Source organism: Coregonus lavaretus (assembly GCF_964263955.1).
Source record: "Coregonus lavaretus genome assembly, contig: HAP1_SCAFFOLD_2950, whole genome shotgun sequence".
Taxonomy (NCBI): Eukaryota; Metazoa; Chordata; class Actinopteri; order Salmoniformes; family Salmonidae; genus Coregonus; species Coregonus lavaretus.
Window position 1 is genome coordinate 27,501 of NW_028159368.1, and position 22,500 is coordinate 50,000.

The 22,500-nt window shown below is 47.9% G+C and overlaps 1 protein-coding gene across 1 annotated transcript in view; it reads left to right on the top strand.

Moving 5' to 3' along the window:
* The window catches only part of LOC311122953 (cAMP-dependent protein kinase type I-beta regulatory subunit-like), a gene marked incomplete at its 3' end in the record, with an annotated part of 51,263 nt that overhangs the window by 14,362 nt on the left and 14,401 nt on the right, over positions 1–22,500 (top strand). Inside the window, exon 3 of the mRNA XM_084197249.1 lies at positions 19,410–19,580. Coding sequence (XP_084053375.1) covers positions 19,410–19,580 — 171 coding nt within the window. The remainder of the gene's footprint in view (positions 1–19,409; positions 19,581–22,500) is intronic.

Below are 22,500 nucleotides of genomic sequence, written 5' to 3' on the forward strand. Positions count from 1 at the left end.
TGCTAAATACGGCTGCTAGAATCCTGACTAGAACCAAGAAATTTGATCATATTACTCCAGTGCTAGCTTCCCTACACTGGCTTCCTGTTAAGGCAAGGGCTGATTTCAAGGTTTTACTGTTAACCTATAAAGCGTTACATGGGCTTGCTCCTACCTATCTTTCCGAGTTGGTCCTGCCGTACATACCAATACGTACGCTACGGTCACAAGACGCAGGCCTCCTAATTGTCCCTAGAATTTCTAAGCAAACAGCGGGAGGCAGGGCTTTCTCCTATAGATCTCCATTTTTATGGAACAGTCTGCCTACCCATGTGAGAGACGCAGACTCGGTCTCAACCTTTAAGTCTTTACTGAAGACTTATCTCTTCAGTAGGTCATATGATTGAGTGTAGTCTGGCCCAGGAGTGTGAAGGTGAACGGAAAGGCTCTGGAGCAACGAACAGCCCTTGCTGTCTCTGCCGGGCCGGTTCCCCTCTCCACTGGGGTTCTCTGCCTCTAACCCTGTTGCAGGGGCTGAGTCACTGGCTTGCTGGTGCTCTTTCATGCCGTCCCTGGGAGGGGTGCGTCACTTGAGTGGGTTGAGTTACTGACGTGATCTTCCTGTCTGGGTTGGCGCCCCCCCTTGGTTTGTGCTGTGGTGGAGACCTCTGTGGGCTATACTCGGCCTTGTCTCAGGATTGTAAGTTGGTGGTTGAGGATATCCCTCTAGTGGTGCGGGGGCTGTGCTTTGGCGGAGTGGGTGGGGTTATATCCTTCCTGTTTGGCCCTGTCCGGGGGTTTCTTCGGATGGGGCCACAGTGTCTCCGGACCGCTCCTGTCTCAGCCTCCAGTATTTATGCTGCAGTAGTTTATGTGTCGGGGGGCTGGGGTTAGTTGGTTATACCTGGAGTACTTCTCCTGTCTTATCCAGTGTCCTGTGTGAATTTAAGTATGCTCTCTCTAATTCTCTCGTTCTCTCTTTCTCTCTGAGAACCTGAGCCCTAGGACCATACGTCAGGACTACCGGGCATGATGACACCTTGCTGTCCCCAGTCCGCCTGGCCTTGCTGCTATTCCAGTTTCAACTGTTCTGCCTGCGGTTACGAAACCCCTACCTGTCCCAGACCTGCTGTTTTCAACTCTTAATGATCGGCTATGAAAAGCCAACTGAGAGACCTGAGCCCTAGGACCATACGTCGGGACTACCGGCCGTGGTGACTCCTTGCTGTCCCCAGTCCGCCTGGCCTTGCTGCTATTCCAGTTTCAACTGTTCTGCCTGCGGTTATGGAACCCCTACCTGTCCCAGACCTGCTGTTTTCAACTCTTAATGATCGGCTATGAAAAGCCAACTGAGATTTATTCCTGATTATTATTTGACCATGCTTGTCACTTATGAACATTTTTGAACATCTTGGCATGGTTCTGTTATAATCTTCACCCGGCACAGCCAGAAGAGGACTGGCCACCCCTCATAGCCTGGTTCCTCTCTAGGTTTCTTCCTAGGTTTTCGCCTTTCTAGGGAGTTTTTCCTAGCCACCGTGCTTCTACACCTGCATTACTAGCTGTTTGGGGTTTTAGGCTGGGTTTCTGTACAGCACTTCGAGATATTAGCTGATGTAAGAAGGGCTATATAAAATAAAATTGATTGATTGATTGATTGATTGATTGCTCATCGGCCCCACATTGGCCCCCAAGGCATTGGTCCAGTGTGGCAAAGTGTGGGCAGCCCATATCTGGTGAGGGCAGCCCATATCTGGTGAGGGCAGCCCTCACTTTGCTTGAAATAAGCCCATCTTTTCCCAGCAAACATATCCACATTGGCATGATGTCGGCCCAATGCGGGTTAAAACATCGGACCCATGTATTCTGCCCACATTGGGCCGTTGCACATTTGCGCATCGGCTCTACATTGGCCCCAAGGGCAGCCCTCACTTCACCTGAAATAAGCCCACCCTTTTGGGTCAGATGCCCGTTACATTGTATCAGAAAGACAATAACGTTATTACTATCATATCTCTGCTGAAGCACAGTTCCCGCTCAGCCCAGTCAAAACTGTTCGCTGCTCTGGCACCCCAATGGTGGAACAAGCTTCCTCACGACGCCAGGACAGCGGAGTCACTCACCACCTTCCGGAGACATTTGAAACCCCACCTCTTTAAGGAACACCTGGGATAGGATAAAGTAATCCTTATAACCCCCCCCTTACCCCACCCCACCCCCCCAAAAAAAAAAAAAAAAAAAAAATTGTAAAGTGGTTATCCCACTGGCTATAAGGTGAATGCACCAATTTGTAAGTCGCTCTGGATAAGAGCGTCTGCTAAATGACGTAAATGTAAATGTTGTAGAGTGTAGGGTGATCCATTGATTGTAGAGGGGGGCTGATCCATTGATTGTAGAGTGGATAAGGTTGAGGCCTTTACCCTCTCTGTGTTTGCTCAGAACACCATGCAGGGAATGCTGCTCCAGACCTCTGAGGGTGCCGTGTGTATCTGCTGAAACATCTAACCACACACACACATCAGGCCTGCCTTCCGGCCTCAGGTCCCTGATGTGCGTCAGAGAGTTTGAGCCTTCTTGAGAGCAGCTGCTCTCTCTCTCTCTTGCTCTCTCTCTCTCTCTCTCTCTCTCTCTCTCTCTCTCTCTCTCTCTCTCTCTCTCTCTCTCTTGCTCTCTCTCTCTCTCTCACTCTCTTGCTCTCTCGCTCTCTCTCTTGCTCTCTCTCTCTCTCGCTCTCTCTCTCTCTCTTGCTCTCTCTCTCTCTCTCTCTCTCTCTCTGTTTCTCTCTCTCAACTCTCTCTTTCTCTCTCAATTCTCTCTCTCTCTCTTTCTCTCTCTCTATCTCTCCCCTTGTCCCTCCTTATGTTATGGAGAGACCCAGTGATTGGGTCAGGCTGGCCCTGCAGGGGAGAATCAGATGATCACCTGGCCCATCATGAGTCCTGGAGCCTGCAGCACGTATACGTTGTTCACATCAACAGCACAGTGCTAATAGCTCTGTGAACCTCTGGCATACTATGATAACATAAAGGCTGTAAGGAAGGGACATTGTAGCAGTCGTAAGGGCAATGAAGCACCAGGAGGATCAGAGGCAAGCAGGTAAAGGTGGGTGATTATATTAACAATGTGGTACTGGGTCGTACCACGAAATGAGTCCCTTTTGGGTAGTGTAACTAGGTAAAAAAAAAACATTTGATTTCACCTAATTTTAATATTCTGTCATAAAGAGCACATGTTCAACTTAATAAAAAACATGTTTCCCGTCTCAAGAGGTTAAATAAAAACATGACTATAGTGAGTGCCTATTACAGTTTTTTTTGATTGCTTAAGCACGATTTTCAAAACAGGGCCCGTGTTTTCAAAACACTACACACAATTAGCACAACCACACACCCAATTAGCAAAACACTACAGATCCTTTGCAAAATTAAACACTCTTGTAAAAACTATACACTTCTTTTTAAAAACCACACTTTGTTACCATATGAAACACACACGTTTCACATTACTATACTCTGTTTGCACGAGTTACACTCTGCTGTGATAAACCAAAAACACTTTTAGCACTTCTACTTCCCTATGATTAGAGTAGGCTACTATCAACAAAGTACAAATATAATGTAAATTCACCAAACACTACACAAGACCAATGTTGCAGACTGAAGAAACTCATTTATTTCTCAACACGCCCAAAATGTTGACATGGAGATTCATAATACTGTAACCAAACGTCACTTTACGTATTGTAAGTTAAAAAAAACTTAAAAAAAAAAACTAGACATTGTCTCTTCGCCTAGCTGGATCTGGCCAGAGAATTTCATCAACATCGCAGGCAATGTTGTCATTAGCAAGACACCTTGGAAAGAAACGTCTTGAATGACGAATCCATCCTTGCATTGCTGCTACCTCCATCTGGTCACAGGCCTCCTCCATGGCTTGGATGAGGGGTACCTCAGCCTGGAGACGGAGATCATATACCTTCCACCGCCATGCCGAGAAAAACTATTCTATAGGGTTGAGGAATGGAGAGTATGGTGGAAGATATAGGACGGTGAAATGTGGATGTTGCTGAAACCAGTTCTGAACCAGAGCAGAGCGGTGGAAAGACACATTGTCCCAGACAACAATGTATTGCATATGATCGATTTGATTTGCTGCTGTTATGTTGTGCAATTGGTCCAAGAATGTAAGTATGAGTGCTGTGTTGTAAGGGCCCATATGGGCATGGCGGTGGAGGACCCCATTCTGTGTAATGGCTGCACAGAGTGTTATATTACCCCCACGTTGCCCTGGGACATTGACTATAGCCCTGTGGCCAATGATGTTTCTTCCCCTCCTTCGTGTTCTCGTCAGGTTGAACCCAGCCTCATCTACGTAAATGAACTCATGCTGGATCTCCTCTCCATCCATTCGTAAAACTCTCTGAAAAACAGTGTCAGGCAAAATTGTGTAGTTCAGTGTAGATCTAGTATACATATTACAGTACAGTAAAAGATTATGAGACAGTATGCAAGATCACACTGCTAAAGTGAATACATACCTCTGCATAATCATGCCGCAGTCGTTTCACCCTTTCGGAATTGCGCTCGAAAGGCACTCGATAAATTTGCTTCATTTGAATATGTTTTTTTTTTAGGATGCGTGCCAGTGTTGATGTTGAGACCTGATGGATATCGTTGAAAATGGCGTGGTTATTGACAATGTTAGCTTGGAGCTGCTTGAGTGTTATAGCATTGTTGGCCAAAACCATGTTTACTATCTCCCTCTCTTGCTGTTCTGTGAACATAGGAGGCCTTCCCCCTTGTCGTCCCTGACCCTCAATCCTATGTAGAAAAAAAAACAGTATACAATAGTACAGTAATTTCACAGGAAAAGGTAACAGAAGTGCTGATAGTGCATAGAATATAGTACTGTAAGCAGTTACTGAAAACATGCAGATGTTTTTGATATGATGATATTTTTACAATACCTATTTTCCAGTCGAAATGTTCTCATCACACTTGCCACTGTATATCGGCTTAGATTTGGCTGTACTCGCAGTCCAGCCTCCCTCAGCGTCAGGCCGTGGTTGACAATGTGGTCAACCAGTGTTGCGCGGATCTCATTTGTCAGATTCGGTCCTCTTTGAGCACCTTCTTGTCTTCCTCTTCCTCTTCCTCTTCCTCCCCTTCCTCCTCCTCCTCGTCCTCCTCGTCCTCCTTGTTCTCCTCGTTCTCCTCGTTCTCCTCGTTCTCCTCCTCGTTCTCCTCGTTCTCCTCGTCCTCCTCCTCGTTCTCCTCGTCGTCCTCCTCCTCCTCCTCGTTCTCCTCGTTCTCCTCGTTCTCCTCCTCGTTCTCCTCGTTCTCCTCGTCGTCCTCCTCCTCCTCCTCCTCGTCTTACTCTTTCTCTGACTCTTTCCATTGTGCTTGAAGACCGATGAACTCACCTGCTGCTTTTTATAGTGCTTATACACCTGATTGGTGTGTCTACAACCAATTGGTTGGACGGTGTGGTAATTTGACAGTCAGTGCTTTGGTATTGCAAGGACGTGACTTCATGATAGATTTTTGTGTGTAATGTATGTTAACTGTGTTTAGTGTTTTGCAAATCACTGTGTGTAGAGTTTTGCAACAAGTGTAAGGTTGACAATGTGCTTATAGTTGTGCAAATATGGGCTGATGTTTTGCTTCTTGAGTGTAAGGTTTTGCTAATAGTGTACTACTTTTAATTTTAGTGTGTAAGCAATCCAAAAAAACTGTAAGTGCCAAATAATGTAACAGGGTTGACCGTAAGATGGTTGACCGTAACAGGGTTGAGCGTAACAGGGTTGACCGTAACAGGGTTGACCGTAACAGGCTTGAACGTAACAGGGTTGAACGTAACAGGGTTGACGATTTCTTAAATCAGCCGTAAATCCCCTTATGACGGGGGGAATGGAAGTGTGGAGCAATTGAATGCAACATTTTTTAAAATTGTTTGAACATTTCTAGCCTGTGTATCGGTAACAGGATTGACGTTTTATGCTCGACCTGCTCAGTTTTCCACCAGAAAATGGCCGAAAAGAGTAGAAGCAGCTCACTTGGTTTTACACTTTGATTTGACTATTAGATGTTCAATGTTTCTTTTGATTTTTTGTTTTTTAAGGAATAGTTTCATCAACAGTAAAATGAGAGTTCTTCAGAAAATCTTCAGAAATGACTTTGTCAAAGCAACAAAATAACTAGGGCTTTACAATGATGGTGAAAAGGTGAGTTAAAATCTTCCTAGAAGTCACAGAAGGTGCACAGAGGGACATGTCAAAATGCTGAATTTTGGCACTTTAGCAAGTGAGTAATTGAATTTTCCATGTGGTCTATATTACAGGGCACTTAATTTAATATAACAGGCTTTTCAAATTCAATATTGGTGCAGAATTTCGACTTAAAATGTCAAAGGGATGCAAAAGGAACTCATTTTGTGGAACGACCCCTCTACTCTTCCATTCACCACCTCTGCCTCCTCTGTGTGTATGAGTTGTTGGGTTAAATCAACCTTGGGAAGAGCAGTAGGAGAGGAGAGGAATTGGAGGACAGTCAGTCAGTGGTTCTGTCCCTAGTGATAAGAGGCTCTGGGCTGGTATTCCGAAATACCGACAGTATGATTTTCAATGCTGTAAAAAACTAAACAAAAAACTAACCCTAACACACACAAACACATAGTCATTCTGGCACACACACGCATACACACACACGCACACACACACACACACATGCAAGACACACACAGGCAGTGCACACCCAGCCATTATGGTGATTTTAGGCAGCCAATAAGAGATTGATTTGTGAAGTGTTCACTGGGTTCTATGTGCTGTTGTCATGAGTCCTGGTCTCATGCTCTCCTCCTGCCTGGTCACAACCACCTGCAGCCTTCACTGGGATAATGTCTCCTAATGCACTTATCACCTCACCTCACTTCCCTCTCTCTTTCTCTCTCTCTCTCTCTCTCTCTCTCCTTCTCTCCTCTCTCTCTCTCTCTCCTCTCTCTCTCTCTCTCTCTCTCTCTCTCTCACGCTCCCTCTCTCTTCCTCCCTCCTCTCCCTTATCTCCCTCCATCTCTTTCTCTCTCCTTCCTCTTATCCATCCTTCCCTCCCTCTCTTTCTCCATCCATTTATCCCTCCACCATTCCGTCCTTAGCTGGTATGATGGTTTCTTCTGCCGCCCTCTTTTATTTTCCATCTTTCCATCTTTCCACTCAAACCTCTTTTCTCTCTCTCTCTCTCTCTCTCTCTCTCTCTCTCTCTCTCTCTCTCTCTCTCTCTCTCTCTCTCTCTCTCTCTCTCTCTCTCTCTCTCTCTCTCTCTCACACACACATACAATTTCTGCCAGACTTCCCATTCCTCTGTTTAAATGTTTGAAGCTGTACTAGACACAGTCACAGTCTAAGTCTTTCTCTGCCCACAAGAATTCCTGGTGGCTTTCTGATTTCTACCCAGAGAGATGAAACAGGCTGAGGCTGCTGGGCCAGCCTGCTGGCCTTTGAAGCAGCTGCATATGGGTTCCCTCTGGGGCTGGTGGGGCAGTTGTTGTTGACTCTCGGTAATTAGTAGTTAGGAAGGAGGGCGGACGGTCTGTGTGTGTTAGACTTTTGTGGAGGTCCCAGGCTCTGTGCAGTGGGAGCGGGAGGGATAAAGAGAGAGCAAGATAACTGTATTCCTATAGGTGGCATCATCCTCAACGGGTCACAAGAGACAACGAGGGAGGCCATACTGTCTCTATTAGCTGTGCCTGGGCTTTGAGTGGACAAAGGGAAAGTTCAGATGGAGATATTGAAGCCTATGGCTCTGTTCCAATGACTGCATTTCTAATCAGTGAATATTTCCAGGAAGGAGGATGGATGCGCTTTTAAATAATTCACACAGGGCCTGTGTGGTTTATGTAGGGGTATGATTGTGTGAGTCATCAATTCTGTCCTAAACATCACTCCCCCTTTGAACTCCTAAAATCACTCCCATCAGACTGCAATATCTTAGCATTCCTCGGTCTCTCTCTCACTCCTCTGAAATATTAGACTCTTTTCACTGTTCTGAAGCTGTCTCTCTTCATCTTCATCTTCATCTTAGTCATTTAGCAGACGCTCTTATCCAGAGCGACTTACAGGAGCAATTAGGGTTAAGTGCCTTGCTTAAGGGCACATCGACAGATTTTCTTCACTAACTCTTATCATAACAACATCACAAGGCAGGGAGGTGGAGGGCCTTCAAACACTCTGGATTGACAGTTTGTCAGTTGGGTCTCTGGTAAAGTGGACCAGTCCATTGAGAGGGTTTAGAGGGGAATGTGCCATAATACAGGATTACCCTCTCGACCCCCCCCCCCCCCCCCCCCCCCAGTCTAATTTAGAATGACCTGAGAGGATCACCTGTAAGTACAGGTGCCTACCTGAGTGCTGCCCCAGGGTGTTGTGTGTGTCTGTGTGTGTAGAATCTGATCACTCTTTTGCTGCTGAGAATTTTCCTGCACAGCAGGAAATGCAAACTTGCAGTGTATTCGAGGTTTAAAAAGGCTTCTAGTAATTTCCACTTTTAAAATGTCATACTTGATTTACCCAAACGAAAAATGTATCAATCCCTAAAACAATGACCTTTAATTATAATCCACATAATAATTCACATTTCCTGTTGCTGCAGGATCATTTTTCTGCTCTAGCAAACTGGCTCAAATTAAGATCCTACATCTGTATAGTATTTGCAGCAGACACACACACACTTCAGGCATATGTCTGGGAGAGGAGAATGAGGGAACAATCCTTGTGATGTGTCATGGTCATTGTCTTACCTGATCGCCATGACCATCCTTTTTAGAGGGTAGGGGTCAGGTGGGGACAGCCCTTTATAGGGTAGGGGTCAGGTGGGGACAGCCCTTTATAGGGTAGGGGTCAGGTGGGGACAGTCCTTTAGAGGGTAGGGGTCAGGTGGGGACAGCCCTTTATAGGGTAGGGGTCAGGTGGGGACAGTCCTTTAGAGGGTAGGGGTCAGGTGGGGACAGCCCTTTATAGGGTAGGGGTCAGGTGGGGACAGTCCTTTAGAGGGTAGGGGTCAGGTGGGGACAGCCCTTTATAGGGTAGGGGTCAGGTGGGGACAGCCCTTTATAGGGTAGGGGTCAGGCGGGGACAGCCCTTTAGAGGGTAGGGGTCAGGCGGGGACAGCCCTTGTAGTCCCTCCAGGAAAGCCCTCGCCCCCCGGCCTCACCCCCCTCTGACAGGAGAGAGAGAGCGAACCCTGCTGGTTCCCCCTGGCTGTCTGTCACCATAGTGGTCCCTCTTTGTCTACTCTCATTTCTCTCTCCTTTATCCCCTCATGTCCTGTCCTGGGCTGGACTGGGCTGCCCCACAGCTTTAAACAACAGCTATATAAGTGTGTTTTGCGCTGTTAGCATGCTAGCTCTCTGTGGGTGCTCTGTTAGCATGCTAGCTCTCTGTGGGTGCTCTGTAAGCATGCTAGCTCTCTGTGGGTGCTCTTTAAGTATGCTAGCTCTCTGTGGGTGCTCTGTAAGCATGCTAGCTCTCTGTGGGTGCTCTGTAAGCATGCTAGCTCTCTGTGGGTGCTCTTTAAGCATGCTAGCTATCTATGGGTGCTCTGTTAGCATGCTAGATCTCTGTGGATGCTCTGTTAGCATGCTAGCTCTCTGTGGGTGCTCTGTAAGCATGCTAGCTCTCTGTGGGTGCTCTTTAAGCATGCTAGCTCTCTGTGGCTGCTATGTTAGCGTGCTAGCTCTCTGTGGGTGCTCTGTAAGCATGCTAGCTCTCTGTGGGTGCTCTTTAAGCGTGCTAGCTCTCTGTGGCTGCTATGTTAGCATGCTAGATCTCTGTGGATGCTCTGTTAGCATGCTAGCTCTCTGTGGGTGCTCTGTAAGCATGCTAGCTCTCTGTGGGTGCTCTTTAAGCGTGCTAGCTCTCTGTGGCTGGTGTGACAGCTATTGTGTTATCTGTCTCTCTCTCATCGACCAACGGCATCACCACATTGGCTAAGTATGATTTACTGCACTTGTTTGCTTCACAGAGAAGCAAACAGGTGTGTGTGTGTGTGTGTGTGTGTGTGTGTGTGTGGTGCGTGTGAGTGACTTGGGCAAGTGCTAACACCAAAACTCTCAGTCCCTGAAATCAGCAATCATGTTGTGCCTGTGTGTGTGTCTCCCATCTCATGCTAAGGAAAGGGAGTGGCAAGGTCAGGGATGAGGAGAGGTGTGTGTGTAAATGCCAGTGCATGCGTGCGCCCTCCCTAGCGTGTGTGTTTCTGTGTTTCAGGGTGTGGCTGCGGTTGAGCACCTACTCTTTGAACATCACCCCAATGACAGGTCCTATCAACACCCACACCCCTCGCCAACCCTAACACACTCCCCAGCCCCCCACATCAGAGCCCACTGGACAGGCAGTTACCAGACAGACACTAACACAACACAGTGCTAGCTGACAATAGGCGTCCATTGTGGCTCTCTAATGGTGTGTAATAGTTACCAGACACAACACAGTGCTAGCTGACACTAGGCGTCCATTGTGGCTCTGTAAGTGTGTTTAATAGTTACCAGACACAACACAGTGTTAGCTGACACTAGGCGTCCATTGTGGCTCTGTAATGGTGTGTAAGTGATGAGCAGAGTTGAGCCGGCTGTCTCCTGGTTGGGCCATGCATTAGGGCCAAAGACTGCTTTGGTTCCCTCACACGCTTTTAGGGCTGGACGTCACGGCATGGCAGTCTGTAATGGTGTGTAATAGTTACCAGACACAATACAGTACTAGCTGACCCTAGGAATCCATTGTGGCTCTGTAAGTGTGTTTAATAGTTACCAGACACAACACTGTGCTAGCTGACACTAGGCGTCCAGTGTGGCTCTGTAATGGCATGGCAGTCTATTTTACAATGTTACAAAGCAGGGTGAAAAGCTGAATAGGTAAAAGCTATTGTAGACCATACAAAGTATTATGTCTTATTGGCTTGCCTTGAGGGTTTTAGTGAACAATCGCGCGATGTTGGTTTTGCTCTGTTGGTATGTTTTGAAGTGAACAGGTAGGCCCGCTCATTGGTTGGATGGTTTCCAAAGTGAGAAGCTAATTGGACAGACAGATCTGACAAAAACATGACATCAGTCCATGGGGTTTTCTCGTTGGTGAAAGTCTGTCTTCCGTCCACTGTCTCCGTCCTCTCTCCTCCGTGACCCGGAAACTGATATGTGGTCAATTCGTTAGTAGGCTAACGGAGGAGTGTCCTCCACTCCTCGATAGCCTCCTTTTGGCGAGGAAGCACAAGTGTATCTTACCTGAGTCTTTTGCAGAAGAGTTTTGATATCTGCCACACCCCCTTTGAGTCAGCTGATGTATTGTTGGAAGAGAAAACCTTGGCACGTTTAAAAACAATATGCTACTTATCGTTTTGTCTATAAAATGTATTGTACAACTAACTTCATTTGTTTTGAGCACTTTACACAGGGTCCACCCCTGTAAACGTAATTTGCCTAATGATGCGCAAGTTGAGAAGGAATGTCTCATTTCAAGCAAGCGCATTTCCATCCATGTTCACTCTCCTCGACGACTCTCCTCGATTACCTTTGAAAGGAGGCGAGAGAGAACAGAGGAGAGGATGCAGTTGAACAAATCTAATTGATAAAAGGCCAAGGCCTTCAAGTTCCTCAACATCATGTTTGCCCTAATGCATCAGAATTAATAAGACTCAAATATTCAACTCGAATCTCTAATCATCAGAAAAGCTATGAATATCAATGAGGACCGTTGTGTGATGTATGAATGTCCACCTTTTGTTAATGTATTTCACTGTGTGTGTGTGTGTGTGTCTGTGTGCGCGCGCCTGTGTTTGTGTGCACATGCCTGTGTGTGTGTAGGGGCAGTCCTGTACCCGTGTCCTCTATCTCCCCTCCTCTTTTCCTCCCCCTCTCCTGACCTCTCTCTCTCTCTCTCTCTCTCTCTCTCTCTCTCTTCTATCTCTCTCTCTCTCTCTCTCTCTCTCTCTCTCTCTCTCTCTCGCTCTCTCTCTCTCTCTCTCTCTCTCTCGCTCTCTCTCTCTCTCTCTCTCTCACTCACTCACTCTCTTTCTCTCTTTTTCTCTTTCTCCCTCTCTTTGGCAGGCAGCCGGTGATAATGACGCAGGGAGAAAGAAAGAAGGGAGAGAGAATGGAGGGAGATGGAGAGAGAGCAGATGCTGTATGGAACAGACTGAGGGATGTAGCCTAGACCTAGATGGAAGAATATACCCTAACTAGCATAACTAGCATAACTAGCATAACTACCCTAACTAGCATAACTACCATAACTAGCATAACTACCCTAACTAGCATAACTAGCATAACTACCCTAACTAGCATAACTACCCTAACTAGCATAACTAGCATAACTACCCTAAGTAGCATAACTAGCATAACTACCCTAACTAGCATAACTACCCTAACTAGCATAACTAGCATAACTAGTGAAAAACAGAAGAACAGGTATGTAGGGAGAGATAGAGAGAGGGAAAAATAAAGAGGTGTGGTTTCTCTCACACACAGCACTGTGTGGCTATGTGACGTCATGAACACCCTGCGTCACTGAGTGTCTCATTGCCCTCTGTGTCTGTGTGTGTCTGGAGCACAGGGCTAGTCAGGGAACAGAGTCACACACACAATGGGCATGTTTCAAACCAGACTTGACTCTCTGGCCTCTTAGGAAAGACATGTGAGAGGGTCAGAGAGACGAGACACTGCATGGTACAGTATAGAACTTATTTTAGTTTGGCACAGAATGGATGGATTTGTTCGTATGGGAATACATCACTGCTGCACAGATAGTGGCCACTGTTGTTGTGATGAATGACGTTGTTTGTATGTATGTGTGCGCATGCTACTGACTTCCTGCTTCAGCCCTCAACCAGAGGGTCGGGATGCTACGGCGCTCTGTTGTCATGGTGATGCGGAAAATGAGAAAACCCTGATTATGTGAGTTTGTGCGCAAGCAGAAACGAAGGGAGAGAGGGAGGAGAGCGAGAGGGAAGAGAGCAGAAGTGGAGAGAGACATAGTGGTGCAGGAGGACCGATGAGGACGGAAGCTTCTTGCTGTGTTTATTATCAGGGTTATTATCAGTGGTTCTTGAACAAGACGTCTGCTGCTGCTGCTTCTGGGATACTGCGACCACACACACACACTCTTACACATACACTCACACACCCGCTCTCGCTCACACACACCCGCTCTCGCTCACACACACCCGCTCTCGCTCACACACACCCGCTCTCGCTAACACACACACGCTTTCTCTCGCTCACACACATGCACACACTCACGCACACTCGCTCGCTCTCGTAAACACACACACACTCTGTTGGCCTTGTCAGCATGGCATGGGGCGTCTGCATAGAGCGCTGAGGACCGTGATGTCAACAGTGATGGTGGTGTGTGTGTGATGGTACAGTAGCTGTAGCTGTAGGACGGTGGCACAGAGTGTTGACACACACACATGACGAGCAGCACGTCCCAGGGGCCCAGCTGAGGGACAATACACAGGCCTGGCCAGGGGCCCTCCACGGCATGGTAAATACTCTGGGTTTACGTTTTACCTTGCCGCTGACTATCTCTGCTAGCACGGATAACACTGTAGCTAGGAGAGAATGCTGAATAGTTTGACTACGGCAAGTGAGTTTGTGTTTATGAGTTGAGATGCTTTGAGAAGAGAGGTCTGTGTATTAGTGTCTGCTAAGTGGGTTGGATTCTGATTTGAGGAGATTTAGCTAATAGCCAGTTCTCTGTGTACATGTTCTCCGCTGTATGCATTGGTATTTGATGGAGATGTCTGTGTGGATTGAGATGACTGGACTGGCGTTTGTAGCGGTATGTGAGGCTAGAAGACGTGACTAATTGTTGGAGATATCGTGATACTGTCTGAATGTATTATACTGCTGCCACTTGTGTGTGTGTGCTGCTGAAGCTGTTCCCTCGCTCTCTGTCCCCCGCTGGCTTTGTTCCCTGAGGGAGTGACTCTGCGTAATACAATCAGGGTGTGTGTGTGTGTGTGTGTGTGTGTGTGTGTGTGTGTGTGTGTGTGTGTGTGTGTGGGGAGGGGGGGTTCTAGTATCTGTGTGCATGCTCAAGGCTATATTTGTATACAGCGGCTATACACATCATATCATCTTTAAAGTAGTGAGTGAGTGAGTGAGTGAGTGAGTGAGTGAGTGAGTGAGTGAGTGAGTGAGTGAGTGAGTGAGTGAGAATTGTGAAGAACATCCCTAGTGTCTCTCAGTGGAAAAAGAGGACAACTAAAATACCATAAAGACCAGAGCAGCTCTTTCCTCCCCTTCCAGGTTGAAGTGGTGTCACGAACGTCTGAAGGATTGGACCAATGCGCAGCGTTGCGAGTGAACATGATGACTTTATTAATCAAAGCAACCACGAAAAACAACAAAAGACGATACGTGAAGTTCTATACTGAAAATACGACAAACAGCAACAAAGAAACAATAACCCACAACACAAAGGAGAAAACACACAGAATATATATGGCTCCCAATCAGAGATAACGAGCCGACAGCTGACACTCGTTACCTCCGATTGGGAGTCATCGACCAATCACCACATGACACAAACAAAATGAAACTCACCCATCCCCAACACCACCAAATGAAATACACCCAAACACACGAAAATGAACAACCCTGGCTCAATATAAACGTCCATAGAGCCAGAGTGTCACAGTACCCCCCCCTAAAGGTGCGAACTCCGGGCGCACCAACATCAGGACTAGGGGAGGGTCTGGGTGGGCGTCTGTCCATGGTGGCGGCTCTGGCCCCGGTCGTGATCCCCACCCCACCACAGTCACAACCTGCTTCGGTAGCCTCCTCCCAATGACCACCCTCCACCTAACCCCACCTGGACTAAGGGGCAACCCCGGACTAAGGGGCAGCATCGGCCTAAGGGGCAGCACCGGGATAAGGGGCAGCACCGGGCTAAGGGACAGCACCGGACTAAGGGGCAGTACCGGGCTAAGGGGCAGCACCGGACTCAGGGGCAGCACCGGACTCAGGGGCAGCACCGGACTCAGGGGCAGCACCGGGCTAAAGGGCAGCACCGGACTAAGGGGCAGCACCGGGCTAAGGGGCAGTACCTGACTAGATGGCGGATCCTGGCTGGCTGGCTCTGGCGGATCCTGGCGGGACGGCTCTGGCGGATCCTGGCGGGACGGCTCTGGCGGATCCTGGCGGGACGGCTCTGGCGGATCCAGGCTGGACGGCTCTGGCGGATCCTGGCTGGACGGCTCTGGCGGATCCTGGCTGGACGGCTCTGGCGGATCCTGGCTGGACGGCTCTGGCGGATCCTGGCTGGACGGCTCTGGCGGATCCTGGCTGGACGGCTCTGGCGGATCCTGGCTGGACGGCTCTGGCGGATCCTGGCTGGACGGTTCTGGCGGATCCTGGCTGGACAGCTCTGGCGGATCCTGGCTGGACGGCTCTGGCGGATCCTGGCAGGACGGCTCTGGCGGATCCTGGCTGGCTGACGGATCTGGCGGATCCTGGCGGGCTGACGGATCTGGCTGCTCATGGCTGGCTGACGGATCTGGCTGCTCATGGCTGGCTGACGGATCTGGCTGCTCATGGCTGGCTGACGGATCTGGCTGCTCATGGCTGGCTGACGGATCTGGCTGCTCATGGCTGGCTGACGGGTCTGGCTGCTCATGGCTGGCTGACGGATCTGGTTGCTCATGGCTGGCTGACGGATCTGGCTGCTCATGGCTGGCTGACGGATCTGGCTGCTCATAGCTGGCTGACGGATCTGGCTGCTCATGGATGGCTGACGGGTCTGGCTGCTCATGGCTGGCTGACGGATCTGGCTGCTCATGGCTGGCTGACGGATCTGGCTGCTCATGGCTGGCTGACGGATCTGGCTGCTCATGGCTGGCGGAAGGCTCTGGCTGATCCTGTCTGGCGGAAGGCTCTGGCTGATCCGGTCTGACGGAAGGCTCTGGCTGCTCCTGTCTGGCGGAAGGCTCTGGCTGATCCTGTCTGGCGGAAGGCTCTGGCTGATCCTGTCTGGCGGAAGGCTCTGGCTGATCCTGTCTGGCGGAGAGCTCTAGCGGCTCCGGTCTGGCGGACGGCTCTGAAGGCTCATGGCAGACGGGCGGCTTTGCAGGCTCAGTACAGACGGGCAGTTCAGACGGCGTTGGGCAGACGGACAGTTCAGACGGCGTTGGGCAGACGGGCAGTTCAGACGGCGTTGGGCAGACGGGCAGTTCAGGCGCCGTTGGGCAGACGGGCAGTTCAGACGGCGTTGGGCAGACGGGCAGTTCAGACGGCGTTGGGCAGACGGGCAGTTCAGGCGCCGTTGGGCAGACGGCCAGTTCAGGCCGGCTGGCGACGCACATCGTGGACCTGGTGCGTGGAGTAGGAACAGGCCGGACCGTACCGGGAACACCCACCACTGGCCTTAACTGGGGATCAAGAACGGACCGGACCAGACTGGGAACACACTTCAGTCTCTCATGCCGTGCCACAACAACTTCCCTCCCTCTACTCGCCAATGGCTCCCGTAATCCGATAGCCTTCTCTCCTTTTCTCCCTGTGGCAGCCTCCTGCTGCCCAGGCGCCCAAGCCATGTGCCCCCCCCCAAAAAATTTTTGGGGAGTAACCACGGGCTTCCAGCCTCGACTCCGCGCTTCCTCTTCATACCACCTCCTCTCGGCTGCAGCTGCCTCCAGCTCTTCACGAGGGCGGTGATATTCCTCCTCAGACCACCTCCTCTCGGCTGCAGCTGCCTCCAGCTCTTCACGAGGGCGATGATGTTCCTCCGGTTGTGCCCAAGGACCCTTTCCAGCCCGAATCTCCTCCCATGTCCAAAAGTCCTTAGGAGGCATCCATAACTCCTGTGTCCAGACCCCTTGCTCCTGGACGCGCTGCTTGGTCCTCTTTTGGTGGGTTATTCTGTCACGAACGTCTGAAGGATTGGACCAATGCGCAGCGTTGCGAGTGAACATGATGACTTTATTAATCAAAGCAACCACGAAAAACAACAAAAGACGATACGTGAAGTTCTATACTGAAAATACGACAAACAGCAACAAAGAAACAATAACCCACAACACAAAGGAGAAAACACACAGAATATATATGGCTCCCAATCAGAGATAACGAGCCGACAGCTGACACTCGTTACCTCCGATTGGGAGTCATCGACCAATCACCACATGACACAAACAAAATGAAACTCACCCATCCCCAACACCACCAAATGAAATACACCCAAACACACGAAAATGAACAACCCTGGCTCAATATAAACGTCCATAGAGCCAGAGTGTCACAAGTGGGGTCTGTATAGAAATCAGAACCTTATAGACAGATGCCTATTGGCTACCATTACAGTACATGATTACACCTTGACCTGGGTAATTAGTCAGGCCCTAATAATTAAGGGAATAAAATGCAAACCAAGGGAATATTGTTATGCACAGAACAGGAAGAGAAATTGGTGTGCTCAGCTCAAATGTTTTGGGTGCCGGGATCAAAAGGCATATACTGGAAGAAAGTTAAAACCCGCACTCACAGAACACCTGCAGCATATCAAATGTTCTAATGTGGTGCTGTAAATAGTTTTTTTAATGCTAGTCATGTCTTTTGTCAGTACACATGTGTATTTACTCCTTTTACAATGACAAAGGGGACGGAACACAAACAAAGGGGCCACAATTACACTCAGAACACCCTGAATCACAGCTACAGAGCTCTAGTGTGCTGCAGAAATGCATATCCATATCTCCTGAAATCTGTCGTTAGGGAAGGTGTCTGGAGTGGTCTGTGATGAGACTGCATCTTCCAGCACCTCGCTCCACCTGTGTGTGTGTGTGTGTGTGTGTGTGTGTGTGTGTGTGTGTGTGTGTGTGTGTGTGTGTGTGTGTGTGTGTGTGTGTGTGTGTGTGTAGGTGTGATTTCACTGCTCCTGGAGAGCCGCAGACTGCCACTTCATGCCCCAGCAATCTATGTCCTTTAGAGTTTAGAGGAGACTGTTCTGCCATAGGGCTCTGGTCAAGAGTAGTGCACTATATATGGAATAGGGCGTCATTAGGGATGCAACCTGTGTGCCAAACGACTAGCAAACAGATGCACAAACCTATATTGAAATAGATTAGTCATGAACACTCTGAATGAAAACTAACTATAAAAAAGGTGTGCATAATGTGTTGTGGTTCATAGGTGCTGTTGGAACACAGGCCTCGTGAAGTGCGTTCACTCATAACCACAGCCGAGCATAAATAAAAACACACAGATTGAAGTGGGTACATAATCACAATGACGCATATGTAATTACCAACCCTGGTACACACACACACACACACACACACACACACAATGAAGTATATACACAGGGATAATCACAGGCTTAACACAAACACAAACAAACATATTTTAACACACACACACCCACACAAAATTACTGTTCTACCTCATCCCCAAGCACCCTCCACCAGACAGACAGACAGGCAGGCAGGCAGACAGACAGACAGACAGACAGACAGGCAGGCAGACAGACAGACAGACAGACAGACAGGCAAACAGACAGGCAGACAGACAGGCAGGCAGGCAGGCAGGCAGGCAGGCAGGCAGGCAGGCAGGCAGACAGACAGGCAGGCAGACAGACAGACAGACAGACAGACAGACAGACAGACAGACAGGCAGGCAGGCAGGCAGACAGACAGACAGACAGACAGACAGACAGACAGACAGACAGACAGACAGACAGACAGACAGACAGACAGACAGACAGACAGGCAGGCAGGCAGGCAGGCAGGCAGGCAGACAGACAGACAGGCAGGCAGACAGTTTCATCTTTACCGTGCCTGATTGAGCTTTAATGCATTGTTAATTCTGCAGCTTGAGACATCAGTAAAACAACAGCTGGAGGTTACCAACCTGCTCCCTCATCTCTTCCTCTTCTTCTCTTGTTCTGCGTTTACAAAGGGGGCTACCTGTGTGTGTAGTGGCCTGTCAGTTAGCTTAGCTGTCTTTTCTTCCCATGGCCTGCACATAAAAGCTCAATCCTGTCATAGACTCTCCTCCTATGTTAGAGTACAGCAAGCTAACAGCTATTAGGCTAATGTTTAACTTCAATTTTTTAAGAAATGTGGAAACTTCTTTGCAGAAGTGGTTTTCTATTCTCTTAGCTGGTTTGTTATTCTCAGACTGGAAGTTATGGGAACAGTGAGGTACAATTGAAATATCATATTTTCTCTCTAATGTTAGACTGGGTTGTCTACACTATTTCAACCCAACTGGCTTTTCATGGTGGCTTACTAAATTGTACTGTTGACATGCCAAAAAAAAGGGATTGGACTGATGAACAAAATACTAAAAGATTTTAGATGAAAGATTTTAGAGTAAACTATCCCTTTCACTTTCACTCGACTGAAACTTTTATTCTGAATCTCTCTCCCTCTCTTCTCCCCCTACAGGAAGAGTGCAAGCAGATCCTGGCCCGCCAGAAGTCCAACTCTCAGTCGGACAGCCATGATGACGAGGTGTCCCCCCCGCCGCCCAACCCCGTGGTCAAGGCCCGCCGCCGCCGGGGAGGGGTCAGCGCCGAGGTCTACACCGAAGAGGACGCCGTCAGCTACGTCCGCAAGGTCAGAGATAAACACTAAAACAAACACAAAGTCAGGAACACACACCTACAGACACATAGTAACCATAGTAACACTATGGCTGGGAACACACCTACAGACACATAGTAACCATAGTAACACTATGGCTGGGAACACACCTACAGACACATAGTAACCATAATAACACTATGGTTGGGAACACACCTACAGACACATATTAACCATAGTAACACTATGGCTGGGAACACACCTACAGACACATATTAACCATAGTAACACTATGGCTGGGAATTGCCAGGAACCTCACGATACGATAGTATCACGATACTTAGGTGCCGATACGATATGTATTGCGATTCTCACGATTCTATATGTATTGTGATTCGATACTGCGATTTTATTGCGATTTAATGTTCGATTTAATATTCCTCAGTGCCCCTTGACTTTTTCCACATTCTGTTACATTACAGCCTTATTCTAAAATGGATTAAATAAAAAAACATCCTCAGCAATCTACACAAAGTACCCCATAATGACAAAGCAAAAACAGGTTTTTAGAAATGTTTGCAAATGTATTAAAGATAATAAACAGAAATACCTTATTTATATAAGTATTCAGACCCTTTGCTATGAGACTTGAAATTGAGCTCAGGTGAATCCTGTCCACCTGTGGTAAATTCAATTGATTGGACATGATTTGAAAAGGCACACACTTGTCAATATAAGGTCCCACAGTTGACAGTACATGTCAGAGCAAACACCAAGCCATGAGGTCGAAGGAATTGTACGTAGAGCTCTGAGACAGGATTGTGTCGGCACAGATCTGGGGAAGTGTACCAAAAAATGTCTGCAGCATTGAAGGTCCCCAAGAACACAGTGGCCTCCATCATTCTTAAATGGAAGAAGTTTGGAACCACCAAGACTCTTCCTAGAGCTGGCCGCCCGGCCAAACTGAGCAATCGGGGGAGAAGGGCCTTGGTCAGGGAGGTGACCAAGACCCCGATGGTCACTCTGATAGAGCTCTAGAGTTCCTCTGTGGAGATGGGAGAACCTTACAGAAGGACAACCATCTCTGCAGCACTCCACCAATCAGGTCTTTATGGTAGGGTGGCAAGACGGAAGCCACTCCTCAGTAAAAGGCACATGACAGCCCACTTGGAGTTTGCCAAAAGGCCCCTAAAGACTCTCAGACCATGAGAAACAAGACTCTCTGGTCTGATGAAACCAATATTGAACTCTTTGGCCTGAATGCCAAGCGTCACGTCTGGAGGAAACCTGGCACCATCCCTACGGTGAAGCATGGTGGTGGCAGCATCTTGCTGTGGGGATGTTTTTCAGCGGCAGGGACTGGGAGACTAGTCAGGATCGAGGCAAACATGAACGGAGCAAAATACAGAGAGATCCTTGATGAAAACCTGCTCCAGAGCGCTCAGGACCTCAGAATGGGGCGAAGGTTCAACTTCCAACAGGACGATCCTAAGCACACAGCCAAGACAACGCAGGAGTGGCTTCGGGACAAGTCTCTGAATGTCCTTGGAGTGGCCCAGCCAGTGCCCAGACTTGAACCCGATCGAACATCTCTGGAGAGATCTGAAAATAGCTGTGCAGCAACGCTCCCCATTCAACCTGATAGAGCTTGAGAGGATCTTCAGAGAAGAATGGGAGAAACTCCCCAAATACAGGTGTGCCAAGCTTGTAGCGTCATACCCAAGAAGACTTGAGGCTGTAATCGCTGCCAACGGTCCTTCAACAAAGTACTGAGTAAAGGGTCTGAATACTTATGTAAATGTGATATTTTAATTTTTAATAAATTAGCAAACATTTCTAAAAACCTGTTTTTGCTTTGTCATTATGGGGTATTGTGTGTAGATTGATGAGGGGAAATTACAACAAAAAATCTATTTTAGAATAAGGCTGTAACCTAACAAAATGTGGATAAAGTCAAGGTGTCTGAATACTTTCCGAAGGCACTGTATGTCTGCCAGAGGGAGCTGGTGGGAGGAACTATAGGAGGACGGGCTCATTTAATGGCTGGAAAGGAATCGATGGAACGGAGTCAAACACGTTGTTTCCATTTATCTGATGTGTTTCCAGCCATTACAATGAGCCCGTCCTCCTATAGCTCCTCCCACCAGCCTCCACTGATGTCTGCTGCAGAGAGACAAGAGAGAGCATGAGAAAAATACTTTTGATCAGTCATGGAAATAATAGCGCTCAAAATATGATCACTATTTAAAAAGAAGATGACGAGCAAGCTATAGGATGAAAAATACCTGAGTTTTGGCGCAGGTCAAAGTATCGATATAATATCATCCCAAAAAATATTGCGATATGTAACAATCTGACCAAAGAGAGACCACAGAGACTGAACACATAGACAGACCAAATGCTGACCATTGATTGTCCACAGTCTGACCAGGAGAGTTCAAACTATCGATTCACACAGCAGTAAGGGGGCCTGAAAGGGTGAAAAACATGATGTTGTAGTATACCATTTTCAATACAATTACATTTAGATTTGAGTCATTTAGCAGTAATGTAATCTCAAAAGGAAAATAGTGATTTTACACAATGTAGAAACTTTTTACACAATGCAGAAAATGACTGTAATTTCAATGACAGATATTTATTTGTATGAAATCTTAAGCTTTTTATATTAAACAAATATATTTACAGGGTTGCATATTAGTTTCTAGGGCACAACAGAAGTAGCTAAAATAATATAGGCCCAATATTGGCAATATTTCAATCGATTTAAAAAAAAATTTCTGGTGTTATGTTGTGCCTGAATGTTATGTTGTGCTCCTAACTTGTATAAATTGGGAGCACCAGTGCTACCGGATATTTAGAGCCCTGCTTGCTTTACCTTCCCCCTGCCCCTCTCCTACCCCTGCCCCGCCCCTCTGCATTAATTGCTGGGTACTGACATAACGGCCTGAAC